At 39.6% G+C, this 21818-nt stretch overlaps 2 protein-coding genes across 9 annotated transcripts in view; one reads left to right on the top strand and one right to left on the bottom strand.

Annotated features, from left to right (window-relative positions):
- Positions 1-11320, top strand: part of PTPN13 (protein tyrosine phosphatase non-receptor type 13) — a 186119-nt gene extending 174799 nt beyond the window's left edge. For 7 of the 8 annotated variants that reach the window (XM_032592944.1, XM_032592946.1, XM_032592945.1 and 4 more), the window contains 5 exons: positions 536-626; positions 3227-3564; positions 4549-4764; positions 6940-7002; positions 9802-10497. In XM_032592944.1, coding sequence (XP_032448835.1) covers positions 536-626; positions 3227-3564; positions 4549-4764; positions 6940-7002; positions 9802-9897 — 804 coding nt within the window. In that variant the 3' untranslated portion in view covers positions 9898-10497. Of the gene's footprint in view, positions 1-535; positions 627-3226; positions 3565-4548; positions 4765-6939; positions 7003-9801; positions 10498-10561 lie in introns of those variants that run through there. The other variant, XM_032592941.1, reaches the window with a different exon arrangement.
- Positions 11321-16605: 5285 nt separating this feature from the next.
- SLC10A6 (solute carrier family 10 member 6) overlaps positions 16606-21818 on the bottom strand; it is a 31514-nt gene continuing 26301 nt past the window's right edge. Inside the window, exon 6 of the mRNA XM_030313483.2 lies at positions 16606-18715. Coding sequence (XP_030169343.1) covers positions 18501-18715 — 215 coding nt within the window. The 3' untranslated portion in view covers positions 16606-18500. The remainder of the gene's footprint in view (positions 18716-21818) is intronic.

Here is a 21818-nt window from a genome sequence, read left to right as displayed (position 1 = left end):
CTTATTACAGTGCCCTGCATCTAGTAGGCATTTTCAATATATATTTGTCAAATGGATGGATGGATTAATGAGTGGATGAAAAGTGACAAAGAGTTGACTTTAAAACATAGGACTGTCTAACCACAACTCTACCATAAAGGTTATTCTATGACCCCACAGACAGTATTGTCAAAAAATTCTGCTCCATCTCATTTTTTAAGTGCAAGTTGTTTTTATAAGTTGTTTTTTTCCCTAAAATATAATTATAGACCTTTTTAGACTGAAATGTAAAATTAAGATACAAAGTACAGCCTCACAAAATTAGTTGAATGACTACAACATGTTAAAGATATTTGCAGAAATATATTTCAAATATCAGATTAATATTGGGATTTTAGACTTGCTTACCTTGCCAGGACAGATCTATTTCTTAACATTCAGTGTCTACCCTGATCAGTAGCCAGTCTTGCACCCTGTGTATTTAACGTATTTGCAATTATTACTGAATTCCTGCTTATTTCGACAAATTTAACTTTATTTCCATTTTTGCTTGCAGAATCTTCAAGAATTAAAACCTTTGGATCAGTGTCTAATTGGGCAAACTAAGGAAAACAGAAGAAAGAATCGATATAAAAATATACTTCCCTGTAAGTTCCAATTTGGCTTCAAATCAAATGTATGTCTAATATAATTTGAACTGATTGAAAACTTTTATGCTAGTTTACCTATTTCTCACATAAGTGTGTGTGCGCACACACAAGCACATATTCAGAGATTTACATAAGTAACAAATACATTTAGATATAGAATGTGAATTCCTTTTCAAATCATCTATGATATACTAAAAATCACACTGAGGAATCTTAAATATTTCTTCAGACATTTGTGAGTTTTTACAGCATAGTATTAGAAATTAATCAGTGATGCCAAATCAGTAATTTTAAAGTCTTCTTGAAAATATGAAATCAACTTCTGGATGAGTGGTTTCTTAGTTCATGTGTCATGCCAACATCTATTTATTCCACTCACTTTATGGTAGAGAAACGTCTCTGATATATGTGCATGTGGCTGCAGTGGTACCAACGGTGGTACTACCAGGTTGCATTATAGTTTGAACTGTTTCAGATACAGGAAGGAAAAAAAGCAGTTCCTTTTTACCCACATTTTACCCATTCCACCAATCAACATGTGATTTTTTAAATTATATCTGTTTGTAGCCGAAATATCAATGTCTAGCAACTTTTTGTTTTCTTTAGCCACTTCTCATAGTAATGATCAGCCACATATCTATGTATTAGCACATTGGATTCCACCATGTGTGACACAATGAGCCTATCCTCAAGGAAGTCATAAATTCAAAGACCCGTAACGGAGCCAATAGTGACAAATCATGGAATAAATAATAGCTGAATTTTCTCAACCCAAGACAGAAGACATAAAATTTATTTTGGCAAACTTCCTGCAAAAAGTGAATCTTAACATCTTAAAAATTAAATTGAGGGGTGCCTGAGTGGCACAGTCAGTTGGGCATTATTTCTTTGTGGGATTGAGCCCCACGTCAGGCTCTGCACTGACAGTGTGGAGCCTGCTTGGGATTCTCTCTCTCCCTCTCTTTCTGCATATCCCCCACTCATGTGCACACATGCTCTCTCTCAAAATAAACTTAAATAAATAAACAAATAAATAAACATGAAATCGTAATGGTTCAGTATACAGTAGGTGGGAATTATTTCAGGCAAAAAGAAAAAGAAATGGTCAGACTAGTATCTTAAAATCAAATGGAGTAAGCCATGAATCTAAAACTGCTGAGTGGATTTATTGCCATGAGTTATGATGTAAAAGTCAAGTAATTGAAGGGCAATTGATGGAGGATTTTGAAACCTATTAAGAAAGTCATAATTTGATAATCCTAGAAATTACCAGTTAAATTTATAAATGTTTTAAGTAGAAATGGCTTCTGATGTGTAAGTACATACAAATTAATTATCTTGGATAAGATGGCTTACGTATACTTTCACTGGTTTGAAAATTTATATTCTGACTATGAAATTACCATCAGACAAAGACAAGAGCCTACATACCTGGAGAATAAAGTGAGCTACCTTTTGATTTATTGTGTTTATAGTTGGCTGCTGATTTAAAAGAACATAATTTAATTAGATGAGCAAGAGGTAATTATGCCAATTATACTTATAATAAGTACTTTAGTAAACTCACTATAATATTAATATTTGTTTTATGAAATAATCTTTTGGCATTGTCATTCATTAAATTCAGTCTTATTGTCATCATTAAGATAAGGATGGATAAGAAATAGTAAAGTTAAGTTTGTTTCTCTAGGAACTTGTTAAGAAGTTCTAAATGTATTAATTTATAAATTTCAGTTTTTCAGCCAAATCTATGTAAATAATATCTAATTGTCTGTCAAACTCATTGAGTTGACATCTTAGATATACTTGTAATGAGTGAAATGGGTAAATATAAAATGATTTGGCTATACTATAATTTGAAAATATGCTTTTATTAAAATGTGTTTGTGATTTCATTTATGACTCTGAGGAATTTCTCATAATCTTTGAGTGACCCTGTTTGTAAGGCTCTTGTTTAAAAATGGATGATACAGGGGTGCCTGGGTGGCTCAGTCAGTTAAGTGTCGGACTCATGATCTTACGGTTCATGAGATCGAGCCCGTGTTGGGCTCCAAGCTGACAGTATAGAGCCTGCTTGGAATTCTTTCTCTCCTCTCTTTCTGACCCTCTCCCACTTGAGCTTGCAAGCATACACAGTCTATCTCTCTTCAAATAATTTTAAAACCTTGAAAAAAAAAGAAATAGAACAAATTCTTTAAAAAATAAATAGAGTGGCTCAGTCAGTTAAGCATCTGACTCTTGACTACTGCTCAGGTCATGAGCTCATGGTTGGTGAGTTTAAGCTCTGCATTGAGCTCTGTGTTGACAGTGTGAAGTCTGCTTGGGCTTCTTTCTTTCTCTCTGACACTCCCCCACTTGTGTGCTCTGTCACTGTCTTGCTCTCTCTCTCTCTCTCAAAATAAATAAACTGAAAGAAAGAAAAAGAAAGAAAGAAAGAAAGAAAGAAAGAAAGAAAGAAAGAAAGAAAGAAAGAAAGAGAAAGGGAGGGAGGGAGGGAGGGAGGGAGGAAGGAAGGAAGGAAGGAAGGAAGGAAGGAAGGAAGGAAAAGAAAGAAAAATGCATGATACAGATGGCTTTGTTTTGTGGAAAATTCACAGATGACGCTACAAGAGTGCCTCTTGGAGATGAAGGTGGATATATCAACGCCAGCTTCATTAAGATACCAGTGGGAAAAGAAGAGTTTGTTTACATTGCCTGCCAAGGACCTCTCCCTACAACTGTTGGAGATTTCTGGCAGATGATTTGGGAACAAAAATCCACAGTGATAGCCATGATGACCCAAGAAGTAGAAGGGGAAAAAATCAAATGCCAGCGCTATTGGCCTAATATCCTGGGCAAAACGACAATGGTCAGTGACAGGCTTCGGCTGGCTCTTGTGAGAATGCAGCAGCTGAAGGGCTTTGTCGTCAGGGCAATGGCCCTAGAAGATATCCAGGTAAGCAAATTAAATCTTTCCATCTCCCAAGGCTTATCTCCTACTTGGAATGTAGGCCTAGATGCTTTCTTTGATAGCATCAGTGTATTCCTAAATGAAAGCCAGCAACTTCTGGGTTCTCATTTCAGTGGCACTAATGTCACCCATTATTTTTTATCTAATGTAAACTTAAATGTGACCCTCTTCATGACTTCTACCAAGCCGTTTCCTCCAGTATGTACTGTATTAGAATGAAAATGAGAACACAGGACTCTTAAGGTGACCATCTATCATCCTTTGCGTAGTGATACAACAGAATGGCTCGAAGCTATGTGCTGGAAATGTTTTGGTTTTTTTTAAGGTCAAACCTCTCAGTAGAGTGAGTAAAAGTTTTTAAAAAATCTCTACGTATCAAGTACTCCCCCATAAACAACATATTTAGTTTACTTGCTAATGAGGAAATACTAATGTTGATGGTGCTGTGGAAAAAACCCTAAAGGAGTTGACCAAGCCATAGGGATGGGGGAGGGTAGATTTCAGTCAGAAAGAGCAAGTGCAGAGGCCCTAGGCTTGAACTGTGCCTTAGTGTTTTTAAAGAGCCGCAAAGAGGTCTCTGTGGCCATGAGGAGCAGGTTAGGTCTGAGAGTAGCTGGGCCAAATTTTGTAAGGCAATTAAGCCATTGCAATGACTTTGGCTTTTATGCAGAGTGAGTTAAAAGTGCAGTCATTTAGAAAAGGTTGTTATTCACATCAAAATGTAATTTGCTTTTAGGATTTCCAAAAAGTAGTTTTTACCAGTATTTAAAATGTGGATTTAGCAACCTCCTTGATAAAGACCCTCCATGTGTTGTTTGATAGAGTCTTTTTGTCTCTTTCACCTTTCCTTTCATCCAATCCAATGGGCAAGTCAAAATTTGAAAGAACAGTATATTATTAAGAATTAAAACTTACGTGTGAACAATAACAATATGCCTTTATCTATTTTCTTTTGTTGTACAATTTCAGACAGGAGAGATGCGACATATTTCTCATCTGAATTTCACTGCCTGGCCAGACCACGATACACCTTCTCAGCCAGATGACTTGCTCACTTTTATCTCTTACATGAGACACATTCACAAATCGGGCCCAATCATCACACACTGCAGTGCTGGCATTGGACGTTCAGGGACCCTGATATGCATAGATGTGGTTTTAGGATTAATCAGTCAAGATCTTGACGTGAGTACAAGATATAGGCTGAACTTAGGGCCACCTGAGTGGCTCAGTTTGTTAAGCATCTGACTCTTGATTTCAACTCAGGTCTCATGGTCATGATTTTAGAGTCATGAGATCAAGCCCCACGTCAGGCTCTGCACTGGGTGTGGAGCCTACTTAAGATTCTCTCTCTCTCTCTCTCTCTCTCTCTCTTTCTCTTTCTCCCTCTGCCCTTTCCTCACTTGTGCTCACTCTGTCTCTCTCTGAAAAAAAAAAAAAAGTTATAGGCTGAACTAGCATTTGACCAGAACTAATGGTAAAATCTAATTTTTAATAGTGTGCTATAATCTTGGAATTTTTTATTTAGCAGTTTCTATAAATCTCTCAATTTTCTTACTTCATCAAATTATAATTTAGTAAATGTTGTTCAAAACTACCCAGATCATAATCAAGAAGAAATAATACTTCAAATTTATATTTGATTTTTTGTTTTGTTGTTGTTGTTGTTGTTTTTATTTTTTATTTATTTTTTGGGAGAGCGCAAGCAGGGGAGGGGCAGAGAGAGAGGGACAGAGGATCTGAAGCGGGCCTAGCACTGACAGGCTGACAGCAGTGAGCCCAGTACAGGGCTTGAACTCATGATTCATGAGATCATGACCTGAGCTGAAGGTCGCTCAGCTGACTGAGCCACCCAGGTGCCCCAAATTTATGTTTGTTTTACTGGTTTTAACTGTGCTCAAAAGTCCCTTATGCACTATTGCATGTTACTCTTTATAGTCTGTAGGCTTGTATAAGATAAAGCCAGTGTCACCATCACACTTAGGAATAGAAATATTGAAGCACTGGGGCTGGTTCAGTTGGTAGAGCAAGCAACTCTTTATCTTGGGGTCCTAAGTTCCAAAGCCTCACATTGAGTTCGAGCTTACTTTATATATATATATATATATATATATATATATATATATATATATATACACACACACATATATGTATATATATATATATATGCACAAAAGAAAGTATATTGGGGCGCCTGAGTGGCTCAGTCGGTTAAGCATCCAACTTTGACTCAGGTCATGATCTCTCAGTTCATGAGTTTGAGCCCTGCGTCAGGGTCTGTGCTGACAGCTCAGAGCCTGGAGCCTGCTTCAGATTCTGTGTCTCCCACTCTCTCTGCCCCTCCCCTACTCTCTCTCTCTCTCTCTCTCTCTCTCTCAAAAATAAACATTAAAAAAACAATTTTTTAAAAAAAGACATATTCTTTTTTTGTTACTGTTACCTGTAGGTGGAAAATGTATACTTTGTTACTATACAAATTGATGCTAGTCACTAAACAATTCCTTCTACTTTAAAAAAATTACTCAGTAAACAAAATTACTGATTACAATCTTATTAAAATTAAATTAGTATAAACCTTACAATGTTAGAACATCTTACTGTATATAAGCAATTAAAATCATCATGTCTTAGAGAATTTTGGTTAAAAGCAGTTCTGTCTTGCTCTTCACACAGTATTGTATCTACCATTAATGATTTAAGTGGAACAAAACAAAACAGTCTATTTCTCCCTTGTTTCAAACTGCTAACATCAGTGAAAATAAAAAGATCAGGAATTTCATTCTGAAAAGCAAACTGCAGGAAAAATAGCTTGCCTTGTGTTTTTTTAAGGGTGATATGAGGGGGCACCTGAGTGGCTCAGTCAGTTTAAGCATCGGATTTTGACTCAGGTCATGATCTCACGGTTTGTGGATTCAAGCCCCGCATCAGGTTCTGTGCTGACAGCTGAGAGCCTGGAGCCTGCTTCAGATTCTGTGTCTCCCTCTCTCGCTCTCTCTGTCCCTTCCTCATTTGTGCTCTCTCTCACTCTCTCTCAAAAATAAATAAATAAACTCAAAAAAAATTTTTTTAATAAAATAAATGGTGATATTAGAAATAAGTCAAATTCCAGAGGGAAGACAATTTCTGTTTGGGACTTTCAAATAAAACAACTTCCCCTAATTCTTACAAAGAACATAAATAAAATTATGAAATGATGGCAGAGTTAGTCCATTGACTTATTTTGTCTGGAACAATTTCCCAAAGCTGCTATAAGGAGAAGGAGAATGAGATATAGAAATCTATAGAAGTCCTTCCTCTGTGAACCTTTGGGGTTCAGATTCGGTGACACTTTCTCTAACGGATAGCCGTTTCCTTTGGCAGTTTGACATCTCTGACCTCGTGCGCTGCATGAGACTGCAAAGACATGGGATGGTTCAGACAGAGGTGAGTCTTGGTGTCTTCTAATTAGGATTTTCATGAGGATTCGGATCTTTTCAGAGTTCTGGTTAAACCATTTCTCTTCTTAATGGGCCTTCACATTATTCCTTAAAACCAAACATCTGTGGTAGTGAGGGACTTTTTTTTTTTTCTTTAAGCATGAGGACTAATTCAGAAAAAAATGAAAATATTTAAATTTTGCCTTTTATTTTTTTAAAAAATGAAGAAAAAGGGAGTGCCTGGGTGGCTTAGTCGGTTGAGCATCCAACTCTTGATTCTTCTTGGGTTGAGATCCCAGGGTTGTGGGATCGAGCCCTGCATCTGGTTCCATGCTGAACATGGAGGCTGCTTGGGCTTCTCGCTCTCGCTCTCGCTCTCACTCTCTCCCCCTCTCCTCCCTCCCTCCCCCTCTCCTCCCTCCCTCCCCATCTGCCCCCCCCCCCCCCCCCCCCCCCGTCTCTAAAAAATAAGAAAAGGGGCGCCTGGTGGCTCAATTGGTTAAGCATCCAACTTCAGCTCAGGTCATGATCTCACAGCTCGTGGGTTCAAACCCCATGTCGGGCTCTGTGATAACATCTCAGAGCCTGGAACCTGCTTCGGATTCTGTGTCTCCCTCTCTCTCTGCCCCACCCCCACTCATGTTCTGTCTCTCTCCATCTCTTAAAAATAAGTAAACATTAAAATAAATATTTTTAATAAAAATACTTTTTTTTCTTAGTTTTTTAAAAACGAGTGCATCTGCACTGCAAAGAACAGGGGGGCATGTTGGGGCAACAATTGGGGATGGTACCAAATAGCATATAATTGGCATTCTTTCCCCGTTTCCAACTTAAAGATGTTAAAGGTAACATTCTTGCTACAGAAATTCCCCGAGAGGGAATGGATTCAGCAGCACTGAGCAGAAGGCCAGAAGGCAGGCTGGAGTTGCTTAGCTTGGACAAGGCACTCTTGGGGGAGAGTGAATGTGTGGATCTGTATCTCCTGTTTTGATCATGTTCATTTCAAACCATAACAAACCATGGGTTATATCACCCACTGACCTACAGACTTGTATCTTTCCAAGAACTGCATTATGTAGATTATCTGTCTGTTCTGAGCAGTTCCACTATTCTTATTGTTTGTATTGTGGGGAGGGATATGGAAGCTTTTTATATGTCTGTAAGTTCACATTTCTCTTCCTCCTGAAGAATATAAAAGTTTATGACTATCTTCAAAATTAAAGTTTGCCTGCCTTCCATTCATGTACACTTTTAATTCAAGTTAAATCTCCTAAATAGTAAGCTGATACACATTTTTTAGGTAAAGAGAACCTACTGATCTGAATAAGTTCTTTATACCCAGGAAATTCATTCATTCAACAGACAGTTATTTACTGAGTGTCTGCTGTGGACCAGGCATGCTTCTAGGTACTTGGAGCACATCTGTGAATGACACAAAGATCCCTGCTAGAATAGCAAAGATCTTCTCATGGGGTGGTGAGGAGGAAGACCGATATCAGGCACACTAACTAAGTTATCTAAGATCTTTGAAAGCAATAAGTACTTTAGAGGGGAAAAAAAATAGATCAGGGCAAAGAGGAAGCATGGTGGCAGGCTGGGAGAGGTACTTTCAATAGGGTGGCAGCACTGAGAAAGTGACACTGGAGCCAAGATCTGAAGGAAGGGCAGTGCGGGTCATTGGCTGTCTGACAGTAAGAGCATTTCAGGCAGACAGAACCACCCATGTGGAGATCTGAGGCAGGAGCAGGTCTTGTGTGTTTAAACATGGCCATGGCTGGTGTGGCTGAGGTGGAAAAGGGAAGTGACAGGAGCAGAGCCTGGGCTTTCTTCTGAGTGATGTGGACTGACCTGATCTGAGTCACATTTTAAAGGTCCTCTCTGGCTACTGTGCTAAAACAATACGGGATTTGGGGAGGAGGCTGCAGGGTTAGAAGCAGGTAGGTCCATTAGGTGGCAGGTGTGGCGCAGACTGGAGTGGTGGATACAGGTGGATATAGGGGGAAGGGGGCATCATGGGAAGTAGGTTTGCTAACGGTTTGTTTCTGGCGTGCGAGAAAGTCAAAGATGAACTTGTGCAAAATGTGGGAAAGTCAAAATACAGATAAGCAAAAAGGAAACGAAAGGGTTACTTGTATTCCTACTCTCCAGAATTGTCAACATTTTAGGGAACGTTCTTACATTCTTTAGTCCAAACAAGTGCACAGGCATGACTGCTTTGAATGAGTTTCAACTGTAGTTGTTTTATTGCTTTCCATTTAGTATATTGTGAATTAATTCTTTGTATAACAAGAAAACTCAGATCACTGCACCATCAACTAAACAGAGAGTAATTTCACCAAAAAAAAAAAAAAGTTAATTTTGAAAGACTTTGATTCTTTGATTTCCATATTCTTTTGTTCCAGATATTTAAAGAAAATTATTTTGTATGGTGTCTCGGGTTTTGACATTTCAGAACATCAAGATGAGCTCAATAAACTCTACAGGAAATTCTGTAGGAAGCTTATTTTTCCCTTATAAAAGCAAATCATAAATATTACCAAAACACAAAACATAAAAGTGGAGTACCACAGACAATTTTGGTTGGGACTCTGGGATATTTCCACCCCCAAGGCTTTTCCCCTCCTCGTTTTGTCCATCCAGTTTCAGCTTCTTATAATTTTTATGATACCGCACAACTCTATGTCCTGCGTCTTAATAGTAACTATAACAAAATTCTCCGTATTTCCAAAATTACTCATGACCTATCTATTTCACATTATAAATCTAGAATCTGTCTCTTTTTTTTTTTTCTCTCTTTTGGCCATAGGATCAGTATATTTTCTGCTATCAGGTCATCCTTTATGTTCTGACGCGTCTTCAGGCTAAAGAAGAACAAACAGAACAGCCACAGCTTCTGAAATAACAGGAAAAGATCAGCCTTCTGGATGCTTCTTCATCTCTCCCCCCGACCTCCAACAGATTTTCCTGCTCCCTGTTTAAAATAATGATCACAGGGCCGCAAGTCCATACAACATTATTATGCTTATTCTCCTCTACCTTAGAGGGGCATTCTTCACAACAACGATGGTGAAATGCTGTATTTTTACAGCTACTTCAACCTGTGATGATAATTTAAAATTTTTTAGCACTAACTGAACAATGCAGATCTTAGCGATGATTAAGGCAGCCTTTGATTATAGTTGACATTGTTACAAAGACACACACACCAAGTCTATTTTTAATGCACCAATCTTGTTGATAGCAAAATTCTTTTCCAGTATTTTAATAGAGTTATTTTATAGGAGATACTTGAAACCAGTATTTAAGCTTTAAATGACAGTAATATTGGAATAGAAAAACGTAGCAAATGTTTACTGTATCAGTTTCTGATGTTTACTATATAGAATTTCCTATAATATATTTATATACTTTTTCATGAAAATGGAGTTATCAGATACATTTGTAACTGCATTATCTGTTATGCTTCATCTCACTCTGTAAATAAAAATACATCTTAAAAATATGAGCAAGCCAAAGTGTGTGCGGACAAATTCAACATTTTCAGTGTGTTATTTCTTAACACCCAGGCACTGGGGAGACAAGAACTTCTGGACCCCAACTTCCCATCTCCCCAACTTGGCCCCAGGCGTGCCGGCCCCAGGGACCAAGAGTGGTGTTAGAAACCCTGCTGGATCTTCATCAGGGTCTGACGTGAGGGTCCGTGTCCTGACCGACTGTAGCTAAGACATTCAGTCTCCCTTCCTTCCGCCTCGCCGTGAGTGGTGCCAGCTTACTGTGCCTCATACATAAATCAGAATACTTTCAAGTTCTAATTGTGGTAAAACTCAGAATATCTAAGCTGACAAGGGGTAATCAAGGAAAACAATATCACATTTCCTGGGAGGTTATATTTGGTTCTGCCTGAAGGGAAAGAGATCTGCCTCAAAGAGACTGCTTCTGATTCTCAGTACCGACCGCTGCGCGTCCCTCAGTCCTAATTCTGTCAGCAGTTTTCCATTCAGCTGTGAGTGATGACATCTCGAAACCTGGGACACTGCTCAGTTCATCCTCATGGGACTAACCAGTTCTGAACTAGGCAACTTGAATTTCTGATCTCACCCAAGTGCAACGATTGGATGGAAACTAATCCTGAGTATCTGAGGCTGTTTGAAGGCAGAAGACACCAGGGTCTGCACAGAGGGCCACAGTGATACAGTTGACTCCCCACCTGGTCGGAAGTAGTTACAAATCTGGCAACAGAAGCATCCACGCCACCATTCCTACCTCAGAGCAGTTTTTATAGGGGCACCTGGGTGGCTCAGTCAGTGGAGTTTCGGACTCTTGGTTTTGGCTCAGGTCATGATCTCACAGTTTGTGAGATCTCACAGATCTCACATCGGGCTCTGCGCTGACAACATGGAGCCTGCTTGGGATTCTCTCTCTCTCTCTCTCTCTATCTCTCTCTGTGCCTCCTCTGTGCACTTTCTCTCTACCTGTCTTTCTCCCTCAAAATAAATAATAAAATTTAAATTAAAAAAAAAAAGAACAGGTTTTGTAGATTGCATTGTAGCTGAAGACTTCATTTGGGAGAAAAGGGTTCTATTGCTTTAAAAGATATTTGGAAACCTCTGTTCTGAGTGAGTTGGAATCCTGAGCCCTTGTTTTCCTGTCATAAGCACAGGAAACCAGGCCAGCAGGGCTCTGGGAGGCAGTACAGCTGGAGATGATTAGCTATCATCTGAAGTCAACAGAGATGGGAGAGGGGAAAGCTGAAGAAGGATCCTTTTCTGGAAAGAATGTAGCTAGGAAATGGAAACTGTGGCAAGAAAATGTGGTTTCAGTTTACAACCCCTGAATGGAAACTTCATTATAGTAAACATGTTACTGCTCTCATCTGGGCCCTGGCTCCCACTGCCATAGAATGGAAGGAGACCTTTGCTAGGGCCACTCTGGTTAGAAAGCATGGCAATGCCACAGAGCCAGAGTGGCACATGAAGGCACTCAAATATCGAATGAATAAACACCACTTGGCTCTTAACACACATTAGGTACCTAAGCACTATAAAATATACACCAGAACATAATGGCTCAAACATAATAGAAGCTTGCTTCTCATTTCCTTAACAGTGCTGGGCAGGTAAACAGCTAAGCAAGATAGCTCTCTCCAGTGTGCAGGAACCCAGGTTGACAGAGGTTCTGCAGTCAACACACAACTTCCAAGGTCATCCTGGGAATTGTCTCCATTCCCCCAGCCAGAAAGGGGAAAGAGCATAGAGGACCACCTGTGGGGGGTTTTAGGAGCTGGGCAGGCCTGGAAGCAAGGTACAACATTGCCTCTCATTCCCTCAGCCAGAACTGGCCAAACACTGCCCCTGAGTACTAGGAAGCTGGGAAACGAGTTGGCCGAACAGCTGTTCCCCATGATAACTCTATGCTACAGAAGGGGAAGCACAGATTGTGAGGGAATCTGTGTATAAAACTAAAGTATGTTGTAGAAGAATGGTATCTTGGGCCACCTGGGTCACTCGGTTAAACATCCAATTCTCGATTTCAGCTCCTGTCGTGATCCCAGGGTCTGAGATCAAGCCCTACATCAGACTGTGCTGAGCACGGAGCCTGCTTAAGATTCTCTCTCTCCCTTTGTCCCTCCCCTGTTCACGCCTTCTCCCTCTCTCTCTAAAATAAGAAAAACTAAATTTTTTTTTAATTTTGTGAAAAGAATCGTATCTTAAGTATAGTCTTAAGCATTGCAAGATTAGAAACAGCACTTATCTGGGGCACTCGGGTGGCTCAGTGGGTTAAGCATCCGTCTCTCAGTTTCAGCTCAGGTCATGATCTCACAGCTTCGTGGGTGTGAGCCCTACATCGGGCTCTCTGCTGGCAGCGTGGAGCCTGCTTGGGATTCTCTCTCTCCTTCTCTCTCTCTGCCCCTCCCCCTCTTGGGCTATCAGAATGAATAAACTTATGAAAACAAAAACGCATTTATCCCCAAGTCACAGCTTTGGTAAATGTCATTAATAAAAGTATTTCTCAATTACGTTCAAAGGAGAAAAATGGCTGCTGAGAAAAAATCAGGTGTTCACATCTATGGTTCCAGATAGCCTGCTTGATCTCTTGCTTTTAAAATGACAAGTTATCAGGGTGTCTGGGTGGCTCAGTCGGTTAAGCATCTGACTTTGACTCAGGTCATGATCTCATGGTTTGTGAGTTTGAGCCCCGCATTGGGCTCTGTGCTATAACAGCTCACGGCCTGGAGCCTGCTTCAGATTCTGTGTCTCCCTCTCTCTGCCCCTCCTCCACTTGTGCTCTGTCTCTCAAAAATAAATAATGAAAAAAAAATTTTTTTAGTGATTAGTTATCTAAGTGCAATCTGATAGATTCAAGAAATTAAAAGAACAGTTCACCAAAGCTATCCTCTGGTGATAGATGCCTTGACAGTGAAAGAATGTGTTTCCATTTTACATTAATTCAGAAATATTTAAGGTACTTTATTATGGTGGAGATAAATGTAACAAATTATGCATTGACCTGCATAATATTTTTTTTTAATTTTTTTTCAACATTTATTTATTTTTGGGACAGAGAGAGACAGAGCATGAACAGGGGAGGGGCAGAGAGAGAGGGAGACACAGAATCGGAAACAGGCTCCAGGCTCTGAGCCATCAGCCCAGAGCCCGACTCGGGGCTCGAACTCACGGACCACGAGATCGTGACCTGGCTGAAGTCGGACGCTTAACCGACTGCACCACCCAGGCGCCCCACCCTGCATAATATTTTAAAGTCAATGTAAATTGTAACAGATTAACTTGGAATTACATTTGACTGCAAGTTGTCAAAAGCTAGCCAAACAAACTTCTACAAATCAGAGATTTCTTTCCTTAAGAAAACAAATTCAAGGGCTTCCTGGGTAGTTCAATTGAGTGTCTGACTCTTGGTTTCAGCTCACGTCACGATCTCACAGTTCGTGAGTTCAAGCCCCGCATTGGGCTCTGTGCTAACAGCACAGAGCCTGCTTGGGATTCTCTGCCCCTGCCCTGCTCACTCTCTGTCTCTCTCAAAATAAATAAATAAACATTAAAAATTAACTTAAAAATTCAAAAGTAGGCAGTTGCTGGCATTGATTCTATAGTTCAAGAATGCCAAGAGATACATAGTTATCCTGACCTTTGCTTCGCTGTCTGGAAATGGCTGCTTCAGCTCCAGCTATTTTATCCATATTCTAGGAACGAAATAGTATCGACAAGGAGAAAGAGTCCATCCGTCCCTACAGCAAGAAAGCAAAACTTTCCAGAAATCACAAGCAGACTTCACTCCTATCTTATTAGCAAGAACTGTGTCGCATGACCATCTCCAACTTCAAGAAAGCTATTTTTAGCTACATATCGCTTCCCTGAACAAAATCTTGGTTCTGTTAAGAAGGACAAAGGAAACAATACCTATATGGTAGTAGTGTGTGCCTTTCCAGTTCTCCCAGTTTCCACCATTCCTTAGTAGCTAACATGGTGTCCATCTTCTAAGATCTTCCTGACCCCAGAGGTATCTGAATTTATAGCTGTTGAAAATTCACAGACCAGAAGTATTTGAAAGTGATCTTCAGGGGGGACTGGGCGGCTCACTTGGTTAAGCATCCGACTCTTGATTTTGGCTCTGGTCATGTTCTCATGGTTTGTGGGGTCGAGCCCTGCATCGAGCTCTGCACTGACAACATGCAGCCTGCTTGCAATTCTCTCTCTGCCCCTCCCCCATCAATAAATAAACATTTTTAAAGACATTTATACTATTTTTTTTAACATTTATTCATTTTTGAGAGACAGAGTACTAGCTGTGGGGGGGGGGGGTGCGGGTAGAGGGCGGCAGAGAGAGAGAGAGGGAAGACACAGAATCTGAAGCAGGCTCTAGGCTCTGAGTTGTCAGCATAATGTGGGGCTCGAACCCATGAACTGTGAGACCATGACCTGAGCCGAAGCTGGATGCTTAACCGACAGAACCACCCAGGTGCCCCAATAAATATTTTTTTTAAAGTAGTCTCCAGCTTCATGGGTTTAGAAACCTATCCATTCACGCAAAATTCAGTATATTCTAGAGATCATGCTAAGCAAATCTCAGGATGCCTGCTGATAAGTCATGTTGCCAGTTTTTTAGCTTAGCTCTATCCAGCAGAATAAGTGATCGTTCAGGTTGGGCTCCTCCAGGTGGGCAAAGTGCACACAAAGGCTGGTCAGAAGGTTGCCTAGAGGCTAAGATATGACCCATTGAACTGTGTTAGGCCAAAATACCCTTTGTACTCCAGGATGAATTATGACTGCACAAGGAAGGGAAAGGTTCACAACACTCACTGAGCACTTCCCATGTATTAAACCAGGTATTTTCAAGGTGTTTAGGGTTGAATGTTACCACCCTTTTCAAGAGAGGAAACTGAAGTTCAGAGGGACCGTCACGGGCCCGATGTTGCCCAAATAACAGAGCTGGAATTCAATGTGAAGTTGGACTGACTTCATCCCACTACTCCCAAGGCGTCCTAGCTTTTTAAGTGGAACAAAGCAAGTGGCCCTGGCAAAGCCATGTGCTTCCCACTGTGCTGTGCTGCCTCAAGTATCCAGCGTCTCTTTTCAGGACATAGAGCTGGACTCATTCTGCTTGGCATAGTTCTCTGGCCCCACTGCTGAGCTTTATATAGGCACTGGCTTTCATGAACCCATAATTATTTAAATCAGTTAAATAATTAAATCAGTTAGAATACAATTTATTCAGTTAGAGACTTTTTTTATTTTTATTTATTTATTTATTTTTTAAGTTACATTCTTCATGCTAAAGATAACTAGCCTCCAGGACAACATGACCGTTTCCAGTTCTCAGTGACACGTTTACAAACCATTTCTGGAGATGGCAGTCTTCTGATGGGACTACTTTCAGACTCTTACGTTGATTTGTGTCATGTCTGTCTTAAGTGATGGCTTTTGGTGGTCTTATCCCCATACCAGTCCTGACTACTGTAAATACTGACCACGTACTTAATGCTTTTGGAACAGAGCATTGGATTTCACCACTTTGTGTTAGGTGCCTAGGTAGAGAAACAATTGACAAATTCATTGTCTATGGATTCTTTAAAATTCATGTTAATGCTCATTTTAGGACAGGGAATCTCTGTGAATGCCCAACTCCACTGACTGTGTTCATTGCAGGGATCTAGTCCCACTAAAGTGTGAACCATGCCAGCAGGAAACCTTCCTGCCTCGTTACTGCCCCCATGTCCCAAGTGCCTGTACACAGCCCAGACTAGCTTCTCAACACCTAAACATTTATCAGGTGGATAAATGGAAATCCTCACGTAGTAAAGCAGCAGTTGAGAATTAACAAACATGTCACAGTCTGCATAGTTCTTTTCCGTATAAATATACCTGTGACACTTACTGAGGCTCTTTCTGTACTACCACAAAGATGTTCTTGGGGCACCTCGGTGGCTCAGTCGGTTGAGCATCTGACGTGGCCTCAGGTCATGGTCTCATGGTCTGTGAGTTTGAGCCCCGCATCGGGCTCTGTGCTGACAGCTCAGAGCCTGGAGCCTGCTGTAGATTCTGTGTGTCTCCCTCTCTCTCTGCCCCTCCCCGACTTGTGCTCTGTCTCAAAAATAAATAAAGGTTTAAAAAAAATTTTTTTAAAGATGTTCTTAATTGTCATGAGAATACCTTAATAATCGTTATCATTATATTAACCTACAGGCTCTGGGGAATGCTTACAAAATAAAATTGCCAAGCACTAAATCTCAGACAATACACTTTCTCACACATTTCAAACCTTACAAATAAGAATAGACAGAGAAAAATGGAACTAAATACAGCCCCAACAAACACACATTATATAGGAAATTATGTGAGAAAGGTGGCATTTCGAATCAGTGGAGAAAAGATGAATGGTTCAATATATGATGTTGGAGCAGTTAGTCATAAAAAAAATGTAGATTCTTAACACACCATACAAAAACGTAAATTCAAAATGGAATAAACATGTTTAGCTCATACAAGTAATAGAAAAATATTTGGGAAATATTTTTAATAATGTCAGAATAGAGGAAGAAGGGTTTTACCTACTCCCAGACAGCACACACAGCAGATGGTAAATACAGGTACAAACCCCCAAATAGAACACCTTGCAAAGGGGCTAAATACATTCTCAAAAAGAAATACTATCATAATTCACAATCCACACAAAAATAGAACATTTGACAGATATCAAGGTCAAAAAAACATTTTTCAATAGACTAATAAACTAAATATATAAAAAAATATAAAACTTCCATACAGCAAAAGACATAGAAAAACAAAAGCTAAAAGATTAAAAGTAGGCAAAATGTTGACATAATAGGACAAGGTGTCACTATCCATGATGTGCTACAATGTTATCAATCAAAAAGGAAAAATTATAATAGTAAGGCAGGCAAAGGACCTGAATAGGCAAGTGATCATGGAAAATACTCTAATTCGCTTATCATTTTTTAAACGCAATTGTAAATGAGATATTTTCACAAATCAGAACTGATCATTCTTTAGACTGGTGCAACCATGGGAAAGCCAGGCCCACTCAGTCACTTCTTACATCACCAGAGAGCAGTCTGACCAATATCTTAATATGCACCTGGCCTGGCTGTTCAAGTCATAGGAAGTAATCCTCCAAAAACGCTCGCACAGCAGTACAGGTGTTCGTAGCAGCATTAGAATACCAGCGGGTTGAAAGCTATCTAAATGTCCACAAATAAGGAATGGTTAAATAAATTACAGTACTTCCATGCAATGGAACACTTCTATGAAGCCACAGTTCTAAAGAATGAGGTAGGTCAACAATGACTGACATGTAAAGATGCTCCATAATGCGTCATTGATTTATGAAATAGTACATATGGAATGATCTCAATCTATGGAATGTTTCTTAAAATGATATATAAGCAAAAAGTGTTTATATATTGTGCCTATCATTAGGGACTGAAAATATGGGGCATTCACATTTTAACCACAAATGGTCGTTAAATTCCCTCTAAACTTATTTTGCATCTACAGTCCAAAAAAGATTTCCAAGCCCTAAAAAAAATTATTATTATTTGAGAAATGGCCTCATTTTTTATGGGAACTGTATGCTTCCTCTCCAGTTCTCCAAAGAACCTGTCCAAAAATCAAGTGGGTCCAGACTCTGTTCTTTCCCTGCAGCAGGCAGTGGAATCTCCTCTACAGAGTCCTATGTCTCAGGAAAATTAAGATCCAGGATGACTTTGCATAACAGTGTTACTCTTCACTACGTGGGAAGACAAGAACACACAGCCGCAGCTAGTAAATATATTGTGCAAACCCCCAAAAGACTCCCGGAAATAGGCAGAATACATTCTCAAAAATTGATCCTATGACAGTTCACAAACCACATGAAAATATAAATATCCAATATTCCCATAGGCCCTGCCAATGAGATCCAAACATCAGTTCTGCACTGTCTTTACTGGCCACTGAGGAAGACGGAGACCAGTCAGGCCAGCAACCCTTACTAGGTACCAGAAGAGATGTGGCCAGTTGGCTCAAGGGTTGTATGGAGATCCATTGGCATTGATGGCCCAGAAGTTATGGTGACTTCCTCATTCACCTCCAAAAAAGCACCAGTCTCTTTGGGAGAAGTGGATTTCTTGTTATGGCAGCCTTCTTCACAACGTGTGTTCTTTTTTCTGTGTTCATTCTTCAATCTCCTCTTGTACATCTTGTATGCTAGGTGTTAAAACATACAAGTACTAAAACATCACTTAGCAAACACTGTAATGTAGTGATATTGTGTACTTGTCAATACTTTGGGGCTGTGTTTGCTTTGGGCCATATATGTGAAAATACACAGGAAAAAGAAGGAGAAAAAGAAAGGAAAAGAGATGGAAACAGGGGGTTCTGGTTCAAGGAGGCAACATAAGTAGATTCTGAACTCACCTCCTCCCATAGACATGCTAAATGCCTCTGGGAAAAAGCCCAAACACTGTCAAAACAACCCCACTGCATCAGACAAATGAGAGAGAAACCACATGGGAATGAGTAGGAAAGGCCAAGTTATAATCTTGTCAGAAACCCCACCCAGAACCCACCCCCCCCCAGAAGCCCCACCCCAGACAGGACCACCAAAATCAGGAGGGAACTCAACACATGAAGCTTCTCCCTCAGGAACAAAGGACTCATACCCAACATCAGGTACCCCAACTTTTAAGACAGTCACCTGAGAGATGAGCTCCCAAAACATCTGGCTTTTAAGACCAACAGGTCTGGTACCCATGAGAACCACAGGGCTGTGCTGAATGGAGGAACTGTATGCCAACTCACCTGCCCCAGGGCCCAGCCCAGAAGCAGCCCTTTGAAAAGTGCCCAGAACTTTATGTGGAAGAGATTCATTTCTTCATTTTACAGCATCAGACTGAGAGGCAGGAAGAGAAACAGACATCCAGGTCCAGAAAGAGAATTTCAAATAAGACAAACTCAAAGAGAGCTATACCAAGACACATTATAATTAAAATGTCTAAAGTTAAAGACAAGGAAAGAATCATAAAGGTGGCAAGAGAAAACAACTTGTTACACATAGAGGAACCCCCTCTGAGGGTTGGCAGATTTTTCAGCAGAAACTTTGCAGACCAGAAGGAGTGGCATGATACATTCAAAGTGCTAGAAAAAAAAAAACAAAAAACTCCCAACCGGGAACACCCTACTCAACAAACTTATAATTCAGAAGCAGAGGTGAAATAAAGAGTTTCCAAACAAGCAAAAGCTAAAAAGAGTTCATCAACACTTACAACTAATGTTAAAGGGACTTTTTTAAGCTGAAAAGATAGGGTGCTAACTAGTAACAAAAATATATATGAAAGTATAGATCTCACTGGTAAAGGTAAATATATAGAAAGGTAGTGAATTAATCACTTATAAAGTTAGTATGAAGGTTAAATGACAAAAGTAGTAAATATAATTATAGCCACAATAATTAGTTAAGAAATATACAAAATAAAAAAAATGTAACATGTGACATCAGAAACATAAAACATGAAGGGGGATAAAAATGTATGGCCTTTGAATGTGTTCAAACTTAGGTTGTTATCAACTTAAAATAGACTTTTTTTTTTTTGAAAATTTATTTTTGAGAGAGAGAGACAGAGCACAAGCAGGGGAGGGGCAGAGAGAGAGGGAGACACAGAATTGGAAGCAGGCTCCAGACTCCTAGCTGTCAACACAGAGCCCGACAGGGGTTGAACTCATGAACAGCGAGATCACGATCTGAGCCAAAGTCAGACGGTTAACCAATTGAGCCACCCAGGCATCTCTAGACCATTATAAATACAAGTTGTTAAATGTAAGCCTCATGGTAACCACCAACAAGAAACCTTTAGCATATACACAAAAGATGAGAAAGGAGTCTAAGTACACCACTGAAAAAAGCCATCAAACCACAAAGGAAGAGAACAAAAGAAGAAAGGAACAGAGAGGAAATACAAAACAGCTAGAAAACAATGAATGTCAATGTCAGTAAGTACATGCCTATTAATAATTACTTTAAATGTAAATGGACTAAATTCTCCAAAAAAAGACACAGAGTGGCTGAATGGATTGAAAAACAAGATCCAGGGCACCTGGGTGGCTCAGTTGGTTAAGCATCCAACTTCAGCTCGGGTCATGATTTTGTGGGTTCATGAGTTCAAGCCCCACATTAGGCTCTCTGTTGTCAGCATGGACCCCACTTTGGATCCCTGTCTTTCTCTCTCTGCCCTTTCCTCAGTCTCTCTCAAAAATAAATAAACATTAAAAATAAATAAATAAATAAATAAATAAATAAACAAACATTTAAACAAACATTAAAAACATATTTAAAACATTTAAAACATAAAAAAACTATAAAAAAAAAACAACAAGACCCATCTCTATGCTGCCTACAAGAGACTCACTTCAGATGTAACGATACACACAGAGTGAAAGTGAAGGGATGGAGAAACGTGTTTCATGCAAACAGAAAACAAAAGAAAGCTGAAGTAGCTATACTCATATCAGATAAAATAAACTTTAAAACAACAACTGTAAAGACAGACAAGGACATTAAATAGTGACGAAGGGGTCAATCCAACAAGAGGAGATAACATTTATAAATATATATGCACACAACATAGAAGCACCTAAATATATAAAGCAAATATTAACAGACTGAAAGAGAGAAATTATCAGCAATATAATAATAATATGGGACTTTGACACCCACTCACATAAATGGTTAGAATGTCCAGAGAAAAAATCAAATAAGAAAACATTGGCCTTAAATGACACATTAAACCAGATGATGTCAACAGACATATACAGAACATTCCATCCAAAAGCAACAGAATACATATTCTTCTCAAGAGTAGATAGAACAGTCCAGGACAGATCATATGTTAGGCCACAAAACAAGTCTTAATAAATTTAAGATTGAAATCATATCTAATATCTTTTCTGACCACAGTGGCATGAAACTAGAAATTAACTGCAAGAAGACTGGAAAATTCACAAATATGTGGACACTAAACAACATGCTACTGAACAACCAGTGGGTCAACAAAGAAATCAGAAGTGAAATAAAATACCCAAGACAAACAAAAATGGAAATATAGCATGCCAAAACCAAGCTCACGGAGATAGGCATGAGCCAGAGGCAGGGGTGGGGGGTAGCAGGGTGGGGGATATCAGTGAAGGGAGTCAAAAGGTAAAAACTTCCAGTTATAAAATACATAAGACATAGAGATGCAATGTACAATAGGTGACTATAGTTGATAATGCTATTGTGTAGCTGAAAGTTGCTGACAGAGTAAATCTTACAAGT

The sequence above is a fragment of the Lynx canadensis genome, chromosome B1 (assembly GCF_007474595.2).
Source record: "Lynx canadensis isolate LIC74 chromosome B1, mLynCan4.pri.v2, whole genome shotgun sequence".
NCBI classification, from domain to species: Eukaryota; Metazoa; Chordata; class Mammalia; order Carnivora; family Felidae; genus Lynx; species Lynx canadensis.
The sequence above is the reverse complement of the archived record's forward strand: the minus strand, read 5'-3'. Positions and strand labels throughout refer to the sequence as shown.